At 49.0% G+C, this 14487-nt stretch overlaps 1 protein-coding gene across 30 annotated transcripts in view; it reads left to right on the forward strand.

Moving 5' to 3' along the window:
• Window positions 1-14487, forward strand: part of NCOR2 (nuclear receptor corepressor 2) — a 511248-nt gene that overhangs the window by 476375 nt on the left and 20386 nt on the right. For 23 of the 30 annotated variants that reach the window (XM_075898492.2, XM_075898501.2, XM_075898481.2 and 20 more), the window contains 5 exons: window positions 2383-2628; window positions 6855-7004; window positions 9551-9661; window positions 9783-9945; window positions 10830-11380. In XM_075898492.2, coding sequence (XP_075754607.2) covers window positions 2383-2628; window positions 6855-7004; window positions 9551-9661; window positions 9783-9945; window positions 10830-11380 — 1221 coding nt within the window. The remainder of the gene's footprint in view (window positions 1-2382; window positions 2629-6854; window positions 7005-9550; window positions 9662-9782; window positions 9946-10829; window positions 11381-14487) is intronic. The other 7 variants (XM_075898491.2, XM_075898498.2, XM_075898493.2 and 4 more) reach the window with 1 other exon arrangement.

Below are 14487 nucleotides of genomic sequence, written 5' to 3' on the forward strand. Positions count from 1 at the left end.
CAAACAAAGACTCCACCAAAACAAACAAAGTGCTGGCCTCATTGTGTTAGCAAAAAAAGGACCCTCCTCCTAGAACCCTGGGTGGTGTGTGGAAATAAAGCTATTAGCTCAAAGCATGGTGCAGAGCTGTTTGGTATTTGATGAGTTACTCCTTTAGTCCTGAGTTTGTCACAGGGACAGAAATAGATGTGAAATCTTCTGAACAGGGGAACAGACAGCAAAACAAACATTAGAGGGGAGTTAACCTTTCCCTATGCTATCCAAAACTAAAAAAAATGTTTGGCTAGAGTTTCCCCTACAATATGCACCAGTTCCGACTTACATACAAATTCAACTTAAGAACAAACCTACAGTCCCTATCTTGTATGTAACCCGGGGACTGCCTGTAGTTGATTAGTTGACTACTCACATTTCCCCACCCCTCTCCCCTGGAAGCAGGACACAGTGCTGTGAGGAGCCAGCTTAAAAACTGTTTCCCCTAACACTGTCTCCTTTCCCCTTTCGCCACCCTCCTCCGCTCCCTCTCCCCCATAGGACCCCTATATCGTTTTCAGCAGTACTCCTTCCTAGACAGTCACTTCCCATCCTGTATGTGTGAAATGGATTGTTACTTCCTAAGTGGAGTACAGGCAGTCCCCGGGTTACGTACAAGATAGGGACTGTAGGTTTGTTCTTAAGTTGAATTTGTATGTAAGTTGGAGATGGTACATATTGTAGGGGAAACTCTAGCCAAACATTTCTCCAGAGCTCAGTTTTATTCTCGCACACCTCACTTCCCTCAGTCCTTTATTCTCAAGCTGAGGTGTCTGCTGAGAAAAGCCGCTCCACGTCTCCCTGGTCTGCTGGGGGGGGGGGGGGGGGCAGCAGACCAGGAAGACGCGGAGCGCAGCTAGTGCGGGGTTGCCTCACCCCGTTTATAAGTAGGGATCCGATGTAAGTCGGATCCATGTAACCTGGGGACTGCCTGTACTTTGAATTTATCCTTATTAAACTTCATCCTATTTACCTCAGACATTTCTCCAGTTTGTCCAGACCATTTTGAATTATGACCCTATCCTCCAAAGCAGTTTGCAAACCTTCCCAGCTTGGTATAGTGTACTCTCTATGCCATCATCTAATTTGTTGATAAAGATATTGAACAGAACCAGTCCCAAAACATACCCCTGCAGAACCCCAATTGTTATGTCCTTCCAGCAGGATTGTGAACCATGAGTAACTACTCCCTGAGAACAGTTATCCAGCCAGTTCTGCACCCACCTTATAGTATCTAAGCTGAATTTTCCTAGTTTATTGCAAGACTGTATCAAATGCCTGCCCCCTAGCTCCTACTGCGTTTTAAATTGCCCAGTTTCAATGGAATTTGGTCCCAACGTGAACCGGGACTGAGCTGGCTGCCTTCCCCAGTTGAGTAGTCAATACAAATTATATTGACTGCTCAATTACGAAAATAACCTAATTTTAACATACCTACTAGGCAAAAAGTCTACCCTTGGTCCATTTGCTGTGAGTGTAGTGTAAGTTCAGAGAAACCACGGTAGTGTTGCTGAAAACAGAATTGGACCCTCTCTGTTCTAAGCTATGTAACAAGTCATTGGCTGGCTGGTGACATTCCAGTTCATATCTAGGGATATGAAAGATTAACTGGTTAAGGGAGATGCTTACTGATTCTGGTTAATTAGTAACTGATGGGGGCTGGAGGAGCTCCCCACTTGCCCTAAGCAGAGGGCTGCTACAGCCCCGCAGGAAGCCTACTGCGGACAGGGGTTGCTCTCTTCCAAAATGACCCCTGTTCCTGGCAGGCCTGAGTTCCCCACAGGCAGAAGTTCTGTGGGCACTCCATAAGCAGGGGCTACTCCAGCGTCCGCAGTAGCCTCTGATACAGGGAGCCCAACCTTCTGTGAGCAGGGGCTGCCTGGATCCCACTTAATCAGTTAACCAGTTAAACGTCAGGTTAACCTAACACTTAACTGGTTAATTGATTAACCAGGATTTTACAACCCTATTCACAGTGAGCAGTGGAAACAGGCTTTTACAGCAAGGCTGCCCAGACTGTTGAGTAACTCTGGCTTAAAGCTGCATCTGGGATGAGATCTTCTCTGACTCAGGTGAAATCAGGTTCCTGGGCACAGTAGTCTGATAAAGGCACTGAGACAGCAGAAAGCCTGCTTCCTTCACCCACATGTCCACTGTACTAATGCCTCTGGTTGCAGGTCCTGGGTCTCCCCTGTCTGAAAGTTCCTCGTACTCACTGATTCAGACCTTGGCTTGTTCCTACATTACCCCACGTCCCAGCTGATGCTCTCAGGCATTGCGGTTTTCATGAGTCAGACTCTGCTCTCCTCTCACACGACCATTCTGACTTGCCTGATTCTTGTCTTTTAGCTGCTGCTTACTACTTGCCCAGGCACCTTGCTCCAAGTCCAACATATCCCCACCTCTACCCTCCCTACCTCATTCGAGGGTATCCAGACACTGCCGCCATGGAGAACAGACAGACCATCATCAACGACTACATCACCTCCCAGCAGATGCACCAGAACGCTGCCGCCACTGCCATGGCTCAGAGGGCTGACATGCTGCGCGGACTCTCACCCCGAGACCCCTCACTGGCTCTCAACTATGCTGCAGGTCCTCGCACTATGATGCTGTCTGTGGGGCTTAGGTGGCATTTTTTTTCTTGAAAGGCAGCATCTGTTGTTCTGACCCCAGCAACAGTATCAGTGCGACAAGCATGTATGCCATGTTGGCCTGGTGTGCTGGAGGCCAACTGACCCGTTCCTGTACCATCTGTGCGAAGGCAGTTAGTTTTTGTGATTCTCGGTAGCACATTTGGTTTCTCATGGCAGCTTCAGGTGCAGCCATATGACCTGGGGCTGGTGTTTGATCAGCTCTCACAAGTTAAAGAAGGCCAGTGCTTGGAGAGGCCCTCAAGGTAGGGATGTGAGCCTGTAGCCAAGTACACAGTTAACCAGTGAGCCAAAGGCAGTGGGGAGAGGAGATGGGGCAGGAGCTGGTGTTTGCAGGGAGCTGTCTTTAAAAACTGGCTCCAGAGGCAGCAGTGCGGGGCACAGGCAGGTGGAAATGGGTACACACGGGAAGCCAGCTTTCAGCAGGTTCCCCGCGCATATCGGTTCCCTCCAAGCCGACTGCACCCCCCACCTGTTATACAGAGGCAGCAGGAGAAGGGATGGAAATGAGAGCTGGTGCTCCCACCTCCCCACACCCTCTGGGTAAATGTTTTTCTGCTGAAAATGTCAGCAGATACATATTGACACAAATAAAGGCTTTCAAAGTTCCCTGCCACTGTGTTCCTCTACACAGCTGTGGCAGTGAGTCTCCAAGCCTGGGTGGACACATTTGGACTTGCAGGGCCTGCAGTCATGGCTCAGACCGGAGCCCAAGCAATGGATGTGGGTGTCAGAGCCCAGCTCCCAAGCACTATCCACAGAGCTATTTTTAGAGAACCCCTGCGGAGCTCTGGGCAGTGAGGCCCAATGCTCTGCAGGGAGAGGGGATCCAACTCTGGATGCAGGGCCCCAGCACAGCACTAGGGGCCACCGGTCCCAGTCAGTGTGTGGCCAGTCAGGCTCCTTTGCTGGGCTGGGTTTGTTTTCAGGCCTGCCATGTCCTAGCTAGATTCAGCCTCCCTAAATCCCACTCCAAATGGAACACGCTGTTGATCTCTTCTTCCTGCCCCAACCTGTTGTGCAGCTGTGGCAGGCAGTTAAAAAACTGATATGGCGAGAAGAGACTGAAATTCCCTGGTTGGTGCAGCGATTCTATACACACAGAGTAAATCACATTGGGAACCGTTGGGCCGGAAGCAGCTCTAGAAGTTGCTCTTGTTCTTTGACACCTTTACTGCTAGCAGTTGTCAGGTTTTCTTTTGAGTAGCCATACGTGGCTATGCACCAGGGACACCCTGAGGGGACACAGGGCCCAGGACAACTCTCCTCCCCAGTGTCCCAGGCACGGGGCCCAGGGCAGTCCCCCCACAGTCCCCAACCCTGCTTCACTTCTTACCCAAGCCCTGCCAGTGCTCTGCAGCCCAGAGGATTACAGGGGCCTGGCAGCAGTAGGTTTCACCTCCCCACTCTCACAATGTGGATGGTGAGAGCTCTGCCCTGCTGCACGACCCTACCGGCCCACTGCACCTCACTTCTCTGCAGCAGCCAGAGCCAGAGTGCCCTGGGACAAGGCGCTCTGCTTCCGCTGCCACAAAGAAGCTGCATGCAGCAGGCTGTCTGGCCACTATGGCTCCCACTTCCAGCATGGTGCATGCCGGGATAAGAGGAGGCAGCCCCTGCTGCCGCCACATGTCAGGTCCCCATAATCCTCCAGGTCTCTTCCATCCTCTTGGGGCAGCCTCTGCAGGGCTCCCAAAAGTGGAGGCCTGGGGTAGCTGCCCCAATTCATCCTATGGATGGGGATGGCTCTGCTGTGCACTGTCTGCTGGTGCGCTCCCTTCATTATCACCCAGCAGTGGGGCCAGATTGAAGGTAGATGTCAGGAATTGTAGGGGCCAGGAAGACTTGCAGCCTGGAGGAGGCTGGAGGAGGAAAAGTGTAACAGTGAAAGAGAGAGGTGCAGTTGAGAGCCAGGGCACATACAACATGATCTAGGCGTGTATTCTGGAAACTAGCTCAGGAGAACTTAGGGTTAGGCAGAAGGATGAATTAGTGAGGGGCTGGATTACTCAAGTAGCCCCATTGACTTCAGTTTAGCTGGCCCATGGTGTTTGTAAAGCTCTTTCAAGATTAAAAAATGCTGCATGAGTGCATAGTGCGCTCATTAATAATACGAGAAGCCTACTCTGTCTGTCTGTCTGTCTGTCTGTGTACCATTGTTTGCATCTTCTAAAGCAGTCAAGCAGCTGATCTGTCATTTCCCAGCTCTTCCGAACATGCCCCCTCTGACAGTGGGGTCCATGGCCCTGTAAAGTAGCAGTTGGTTCTCCATTTAACAGTTGGTTCTTTGACTGTGCCATGGCTGTGGTTGTATTCCCATTCAGTGCAAATTTGATCTCTGCTTTCCCATCGCTGGGCAAAAGGCCCTTTGTAGAGCTCTTGACAGACACTACCTGTGTTTTTTTCCGTAAGATTTAAACACTGTGGCTACGTCTACACTGGCCCCTCTTCCGGAAGGGGCATGTAAATTTCACTAGTCGTCGTAGGGAAATCCGCGGGGGATTTAAATATCCCCCGCGGCATTTAAATAAAAATGTCCGCCGCTTTTTTCCGGCTTTTAAAAAAGCCGGAAAAGAGCGTCTAGACTGGCCCCGATCCTCCGGAAAAAGTGCCCTTTTCCGGAGGCTCTTATTCTTACTTCAAAGGGCACTTTTGAAGGGCACTTTTTCCGGAGGATCGGGGCCAGTCTAGACGCTCTTTTCCGGCTTTTTTAAAAGCCGGAAAAAAGCGGCGGACATTTTTATTTAAATGCCGCGGGGGATATTTAAATCCCCCGCGGATTTCCCTACGACGACTAGTGAAATTTACATGCCCCTTCCGGAAGAGGGGCCAGTGTAGACGTAGCCTGTGTGTGGCTTTGGGGATCAAACAATGAGATGTGGTGAGAAGCAGCTCTCAGAAAAGACATGGGGCCTTTCTCATCTGATGGTGCTGAGTGGTTGAATCTATTTATAATACTGTTTGTGCCCCGCCCCATGCTAAAATCCCATAGACGGGGAATCTGGGGGTCCCCTTCAAGGTTCTCTCTAATGGGTGTGGCAGCATGGCTCCACAGCTGTTTAATGAGACCTGGCTTGGGGCTCTGCACACAGAGCTGCCTAGCAGAGGGAGGGGCCCTTCTCCCTCAGTCATAGCAGCAGCTCCCTGCTGAGGGCAGAGCAGTGAGTCTCTTCCAGCCTATAGAGAGGGAACAACACAGAAATGTGTATGTAGCTTGTGCCGTCCTCACCAGCTGACCAAACCAATCTGAGCTAAGGCCACCACTCATGTGCGCCCCATGTGAGAGAATTCTCAGTTCAGGTTCTGTCCCTTCCCCCCACACCCTTTCTCTTACCCCAGCATGAAGAGGAGGGGGTGCACCTACAATCATAGAAATGCAAAAGACTCTTGAGTGGCCACCTAGTCCAGTTCCTTGCACTGCAGCCAGCCCTGACAGGGGTTTGTCCAACTTCTTAAAAACCTCAGTGCCAGGGATTCCACATCCTCCCAAGGAAACGAGCTCCAGAACTCTACAATCCTCCTTGTTTCCTTTTTGCCGACTGCTCTGTAGGGGGTGGGTGGAGTGTCCCATCCTGCAAAGTTAGAACCCCCAGTTCAGAACCAGCCGTTCACAAGAAAGCAACCCCAATTCATCCCCTTTCAGTGTCCACGCTGAGTAAACCATGGGTGGAATTCCCGCCGTGAGAGCCGGCACCGAACTGGAAGTTATGTGATGCTCGGGCTTTCAGCAGGGTCTCTGCACTTGGGTGGATTTCACCTTTTGATTGTAAACAGCCTGGAGCAGGGACAATCAATGTGGTCTGTGCTGTCCAGTACCTAGCACTGTGGGGCCCCTGCTGGGTGGGGAGTGGGGCTCCTAGGTAGAAATAATAAATGATGAGAGCCCCCAAAATTATCAGTGGTCAGAAATAGACTCTTAATTTTTCAATGATTCCTCCTTAATAATCCATCTCCAGTGAGGTTCACAGCCCGGAGCTGGCAATAGCTTTGAAACTGTGCCACTGGCGTTAAGCTATCCTTGTTCCCTTGCTAGCATCCCCATACCAATTGCCAGGGGAATGTTTCTGTATGACCGTCCTGATTCCCTGGGCTTTCCCACAAGCATCGCTCTCTACACCATCTTGGATTTTATTGTCCTCTTGACAGTCCTTTTGATTCTCTCTCCAGGGATCATCGACCTGTCCCAAGTGCCACACCTGCCTGTCCTTGTGCCTCCCACACCTGGCACCTCCGCTGCTTCCATGGACAGAATCACATACATCCCCAGCGCCCCCCAGACATTTAGCAGCCGACACAGTAGCTCCCCGCTCTCCCCAGGTAAAGCCTGAGGGGCTTGGTTTGCCACCAGATAATCTGCATGGACGGGCACATGGGCAAATCAAACCCCATCCTGTGTGTGTGCATGTGTGAGGGTTCCCAGGGAGTCCCCTTGCTTCAGGATTTCAAAGTGGTGAGCCCAGGGTGGTGGTTTATTCTACAACCTGACCTCCTCTTGCTTCACCCATCTGAAGGAGTGTGTTGTGCCCATGAAAGTTTGTGATACTATCTATTTAACATACTTTGGCTAGACTAAGATGTTATAGGAACACTTGTTTTTTAGCTTTTTTAAGTTATAGACTAACATGTCTACCCCCTGTGACTCTTAGTCCCCATGTCTCTTTCCACACTGACAGCACTGCCCATCCCAGGATCTCCAACTGCTTGAGATGCACAAATTAAACTAGCAGGGGAAGGGAGCAGGCATTATTCCTGTATTTTGGATGGGTAAACTGGGCACAGAGATACATAATGTGTCCAAGGTCAGTCCAGAACCAGGTATCTTGCTCCTACCCCTTGCATCTTGCTCCTACCACTCGTGTCTGATTCCTGCCTACCAGCCCCTCTTGCCTGGGCTTAACCCAAGTTGGGGTTGGGACTTGTGTTCCCTCTAAGCTGCAGAGCAGCACAGCTTCACAGGGGATTAATCATCCCCGGCCTGGCAGAGGCTCAGGGCTCCTTGCATGAAGCTCACTGACTAGGCGGGACTGATTAATCACCTGTGAAGTTGTGCTGCCCCGCAGTTTAGAGGGAACACTGGTTGGGGCCAGCTGGGGGCTGATCAATAGGGCTGTTTCTTTCACGGAGGGCTCTGAGGCTGGAAGGACTGTTCTTGTCAGCGGGTGCAGCCCATAATAATTGGCTTGAAACATTGCTAGAACTTGAACTGCTCTCGTAGTTTGGGGCTATCATCTCTCTGCGTTGTTTATTCAGCACCTGCTGCAAGCTTGCAGCCGAGCAAGACATTTCTCCCTCCCCCAGAGAGTGTTCAAACAAAGCACTAACAAAACTTCACTGTGAAGACGAGAAAGAGGAAGGACCGTGAGGACTAGAGTTTTTCAGTGGCAGAACTCCAGTGATTCCATGGGGCAGTGGTGGTTATGGGTTCTCAGGCTAGCTATATCTTTGTCCCCTCTGGGTGCTGTAAGAGAGACCTGCCTACAGTCTTGGCCCTCTTGGCTCCCCATCTCAAAGGGAATTGTGTGATCCTTCTGTGGAGCTGCGTGTACCAGTCGCTTAGTGCTGCAGGCTTGGCTGCCTGTTGGACGCCCACATTTCCTCCCCTGGCACTCCCGTGACCAGCAGTACTGTGACCAGGAGCGTTAAGTTGAAGTGTTTGCTTTAGCCAATGGGAGCAAATCCCTAGAGAAATAAGGATTTAAAAAACTTAAAAAACAACAAATAGTCTAGTAGCACCTTAAAGATCAACAAAACATGTAGATGGTATCATGAGCTTTTGTGGGCAAAACTCATGACACAATCTACATGTTTTGTTAGTCTTTAAGAGGACTATTGGTCTGCTATTAGACTATTCGTTGTTTTTTTTAAGTTTTTACTGTTACAGATTAACTCGGCCACCCTCTGAAGGATTTTAAAGCCACAAACAGCTGATGTGCCTATCTAACTCTATGCTGCCCTCCCAGCTAAGCCAGAGAGACTTTCCTCTTCAGTTACACACCCAGACCAGACCCTGCTTGCATCCTTCTAGCCAGCTTGGATCCTTCTGGTGTGTCTGTCTGTGTTCCCCTCTCTCCGGTTTAGGAGCACTCCCCCTTCCACCCGGGACTTGGTACTCTAATCAGCACATCGCTGATGAGGGTCTTTGTTCCCCAGCTCATGTGCAAAGTGGTGTTCTTGAATACACCCATGCATTGAGCTGCAGGGAATAATTCCCAGCCCCAGGAGACCATGTGCTAATTCAAGTTGCGCTGAGTAGAAAAGGGTCTCCATGGCTTTGTGAACACAGGAGTCTTGGTTGGGATTGTACTTAGGGTCACTAGTCCCTCCCATTGCTCAGTGGGGCTACAACTGGATTTCTGTTTTTAGCACATTAGGGCAATCAGAACTAAGGTGTGGATGGCTCCCAGCCCAATCTCCTTCCAGCCCCAGTGCAGACACATCGTGCAAGTATTTACCCCAGTTCCCATCCGGAAGGCCTACGTACTAGAATGCCCCTCCAATAGGCAGGTAGGCTCATTCAGTCACAGTGGGTTGCAATCGCTGACTGGGGGCTGTGTCTCCCTGTAGGCAAGGATGCAGAAACCACCTGATCTCTTTTGTCACTCAAATGCGCCATCTTGGAAGCCAAGCGCATCTCTCACACCTTTTGAGTACTGATGGAAACGTGCAGTTAATATAGATACTCATGCTCAGAATGTGGCACTGTGGTTACCCCTGCTGTACCCTGGTGGAGGTGGGATCAGGCCCCCATCTCTGCTTATCTACCAGGTTCTGGTTTAGGAAGCTTGTGCTGAGATCCTGTAACTACAGCGTTCAAGGATTCTTGCTTGTAGGGCCCTCTCTCACTGGCTGCCTTTGAATTCCAGGAGGCCCCACACACATGACCAAACAGACAGGAGCATCGGCTTCTGAACGGGAGCGGGAGAAATCTTTCCTAGCAGCCACAACCGTGGAGCACGCACCCATCTGGAGACCAGGTAGGCTTGGAGGAATCCAGTTTATACATCTAGTGCACAGTGGTGGCTCTGCTGCTGTCCCTTGCCTCTGGGTTTTTCATAGTGGCTTCCAGCTCAGATTCTTCACTGTGTTTTCTTGCAGGGACTGAGCAAAGCAGCAGCCGTTCAACCACCCATTCTCACAGCCACCAGCACTCTCCAGCCTCACCTCGCACCCATGAAACCATCCAGCAGCGCCCCAGCGTGCTGCACAACACAGGCATGAAGGTCATCTCATCGGAGAGCCTCACCCCGTCGGTTCTGCGGTGGGTGTGGGCTTTGCCACTCCCCCGGGTCCTGGCCTGTGGGGTGGAGGGCTCTGGACTATGAAGGATCTAACCCTGCACTGTTGACATGGATGGACGTTTTTTGGTCATTGATTTCAATGGGAGCGGCCCTTAACAGGAGCCATGAAGGGGCTGGCTGGTTTTGACTGGGTCTTTTCCTTTCCAAGTGGCTTTTGCTGGGAGCTGCTTCCCAGGGGGAAGGTCATGGACTATCGACTCTGGGCCAAAACCCGATGGTCTGACTCAGCCCATCCACCAAGCCTTGCCTCAGTGAGAAGTTTTCTTCTGCCTTTTGGAGTAAGGGTCCAGGATTTGCCCCATTATTTTGGTCACTCCAGCTGACCACCCCTTGTGCAGCAAAGAACCTGGAGTCCATTTCAGTGGAAAGGCACACAGAGCTGGTGGGACTCCAGGAAGCTAGAAGTTTCCTGATTCCTCTTGTTCTCCAGTATCGTGTTACACTACACTTGGGCTTTCTGACCCCAGTGCAGCCAATACCTAAGTTTTAAATGGGGAAGCAACCACTCTGGATAAATGCATCTTGGGCAGAGTCTTCCACACCCATACGCCAGTGCGGATGAGGAGTTACTGCTGATGTCCAAACTGGTGTAAATGGGACCAAAGTCAGGCTCTGTCTATTGTGTTTTCAAAGAAAGACGCACTGTGGCCTTTGCCTGTCTCTGGTTTGCATAGTTGCGTGGTTGGAGCCATTAACCTCCAAGTAGCCTACACCATAGCTAATAATACTGTAGAGCTACTGGGTTTGACAGGTGCAAAGGGCCTCACTCTAGTGGGGGTGGGAAAGCTGCAGTGTCTCTCTGCCGCATGATCCTACTCTCTCTGCTTTCTCTTTTGCTTTCAAGATCCACTACCACCACCACCACCACCTCGCCCATCCGCTCTGCAGGCTTCCCCACTGCATCCTCCCTGCGCTGTTCCATCACTGGGGCAGACAGCTATGCAGCCATGATGGACCCAGCTCTCCTACAGAAAGAGGCCTCCAGGGCCCGAGAAGCCAAGGTAGAACGCCCTCAGACTGACAACAACATATTCACCTCAAAGCTGCCCAGTGGGACCGGCCTAGAACAGTCATCAACACCTGTTAAAGTCATGGAGTCCCGGCCCTTACCAGCTACCGGGCCAGGTTCTACCCAGCAGTATAGCAGAGGACAGGGGAAACACCAGCCACTTCATCCACCCCTGGATCAGCAGCATGCCGCCCCGGCCAATGAGCAGCACAGTAGAGAAAAGAGTCAAAGTAAATCCTTTTCAATGCAGGAACAGGAGCTCCGAACACTCGGTAAGACCACCATGACAGCGGCCAGCTTCATAGATGTGATTATCATGCGTCAAATTTCTTGCGATAAGGGGAAGCGAGAAAGACGCTCGCTAAATAACGACTCTACTAGTGCTGGTAAGAAATTGGAGGGGTGGGTGTTAGTCCAAGTTTGTGGCCTCAAAACCAATTTTTTTTTAATTGCACATTTTGGTGGTTGGCTTCTTCCACTTCCTGAGTTTTTTGGAATCATTTTTTGTTATTGTAGTCTTTTTTATTGATATTATTTTGCTTTAAAAATCTAACCTCCCCTTGTAAAAAAAAAAAAAATTATTTGCCAGTTCTTGCTTTGCAGATCTTGTTCATTTCCTGGTATTTATTTTAAATTTTTGATGTCACTATACTGAGCAGTTCACATGTGGCATACATGGATAACTCAAACAATCTGGGGGGAGCGCTAGGGAATGTGTAGTTTTAACAGGACAGCTGTGTCAAGGAAGAAAGATGTCTTACATTTGCACAATGCCTTTGAATTTGATGAATCCCAAAGTTGTATATCAATTTTCCAGTCCAATGATATATCAATGCTTAGAGGTCATGGTGACAGACACTATATGAGATTTTAAGTATAGACAGTCTACTGTACATCAAAGTTCCCTCTAATCTTTTTCATCCATGTGAAGATTAATTTTTAAATGCACTGAGGCATGTATGAATGTGCACCACCAATAGAAACACAACCTAGCTGTGAGTGCTCTGCTAATCAGGTGGGCAGTATTTGAATCTCTCCTGAGCAGCCAGTGCTCAACTCAACAGGGAACACTGTTTACGCAGGGATCATGTAGCTGCCAATGGAATGTAATCACTTCCGGAATGAAACACAGCAGTGGCTTAACCCAGCACAACAACTTAAGACACAAAATGAAGTAGAATATGTTTATCAGGGTGAAACTGCTGATGAATGTGCCTGTGCCTGTGTCTGTGTGTTTTCATGCCTGTGCCTATCGGGATACTTATGAGTACAGCTGTGTTTTGGCCCACGGCAGATCCCTGGGTCCAATTTAAATATTCAGTTCATATATATAATAATTCAGTCCATGTAATATTTCACCTATAGTTCCCCTGTGCATGCAACAGTGTTATCTCTGTGAATCTCTCTTGAACATCTGCACTGGATCCTAGCACTGCACTCCCGTGCATGTAAATCTAAGTGCATGGTATGCACCAGACAGTCCACAGGGATGACTGGAAAGGATAATTTTTTTCTGGCTCCATTCTCTGAATCTTCCCCTTTTGGCTCCTCAAGATCTTACTGATAAGCAGATATATTTGTCACTGGACCTTTTCAGCCAGCTGCACTGAAGCTGAGGATGTTCCGCCAGCTATGAATACAGCCTCCCTTTTGGCTTTAGTGGGACATTTTTGCCTGATACAAGTAAAACACATTAAAGCCTTTCTTCAGATAAAACAAAATACAGGACTATGTAGCATTTTAAACACTAACAAGATGGTTTATTGGATGATGAGCTTTCGTGGGCCAGACCCACTTCCTCAGATCAAATAGTGGAAGAAAATAGTCACAACCATATATACCAAAGGATACAATTAAAAAAATGAACACATATGAAAAGGACAAATCACATTACAGAACAGAGGCGGGATGCGGGGGGGGGGGGGGAAAGGAAGGTAAATGCCTGTGAGTTAATGATATTAGAGGTGGGGAAGGGGAGATGTCTGTGAGTTAATGGTATTAGAGGTGATAATTGGGGAAGCTATCTTTGTAATGGGTAAGGTAGTTGGGGTCTTTGTTCAGACCCCTGCGGAGAGTGTCGAATTTTAGCATGAATGACAGTTCAGAGGATTGCTTTCAAGTGTAGATTTGAATGTCTTCTGAAGTAGGATGCATGTGATTAGGTCATGAGACAGTATCCTTTCTGGTTGAAATGGCAAGCAACTGTTTTTTCTTTGTGTTCCTGTCTAATGTCTGTTTTGTGGGCATTGATTCTTTGGCGAAGTGTCTGAGACGTTTGTCCAATGTACATAGCAGACGGACACTTTCGGCACATGATAGCATAGATTATATTTCTGGATGCGCAGGAATATGTGTTCTTGATCTTATAACTCACTTGGTTAGGCCCAGTAATGGTGTCAGCAGAGTGAATATGTGGACAAAGCTGGCAACGGGGTTTGTTGCAAGGGAAAGTACCAGGGTTGGTATTAGTGTGGTATGTCCTGTGGTTGTTGGTAAGAATCATCTTGAGATTAGGTGGTTGTCTATAGGAGACTATGGGTCTGTCTCCCAGAGCTTCTTGGAGTTTAGTGTCCTGTTCCAGTATAGGCTGTAATTTATTGATAATGTGTTGGACGGGTTTAAGTTGGGAGATGTAGGTGATGACAGGTGGTGTTCTGTTGTTGGTTTTCTTGGGTCTGTCTTGTAGTAGATGGTTTCTAGGTATTCGTTTGGCTCTTTCAATTTGCTTTTTTATTTATCCCCCCTCTGTTCTGTAATGTGATTTGTCCTTTTCATATGTGTTCATTTTTTTTAATTGTATCCTTTGGTATATATGGTTGTGACTATTTTCTTCCACTATTTGATCGGAGGAAGTGGGTCTGGCCCATGAAAGTTCATCATCTAATAAACCATCTTGTTAGTCTTTAAAGTGCTGCATAGTCCTGTATTTTGTTTCAGCTACACCAGACTTACACGGCTACATTTCTATCACTTTTCTTCAGATAAGTCTGAACAAGCCCTTCCATCAGGAATTTTTATGCAGCAGCAGGATTTCTTCTGAGCCCATGCATAGAGCTGGGAGTGGCAATGCTCCACCTTGCAGTGGCTAGAAATCCTGCTAGTTCAGTAGGAAGGATGAGGTGCTCCCGCCTAGAGACATGAGCAGGGATGCTACTGTCAATGCGTTTCCCCTTTTATTGGAGCCACAGCTGTACTGTGCTGCTCTGATTGGCCATCCCAGGTGAGAAGAGGGGCTGTGTTCCTGTGATACATAGGCCCGAGCTAAGGGCACAGGATCCCAAATGATCTTGAAACAAGCATTAGCTATTTATTACTTTGTTGTCCTTTCTAGTGATCCCCTCCAGCCCATGCTCTCTGATCTGTGCTTAGCCATTCACACATCTATGCCTCTTCCTCCTTCAGTGGCACCATGTACACACAAACAGCTTTCTCCAAGCCACTTTGATTTGTGGGTGTTGCAATTAGGGTTGCCAGGTGTCCGGTATTCAGTCTG

The sequence above is a fragment of the Pelodiscus sinensis genome, chromosome Z (assembly GCF_052426305.1).
Source record: "Pelodiscus sinensis isolate ZL-2025 chromosome Z, ASM5242630v1, whole genome shotgun sequence".
In the NCBI taxonomy this organism is placed as follows: domain Eukaryota; kingdom Metazoa; phylum Chordata; order Testudines; family Trionychidae; genus Pelodiscus; species Pelodiscus sinensis.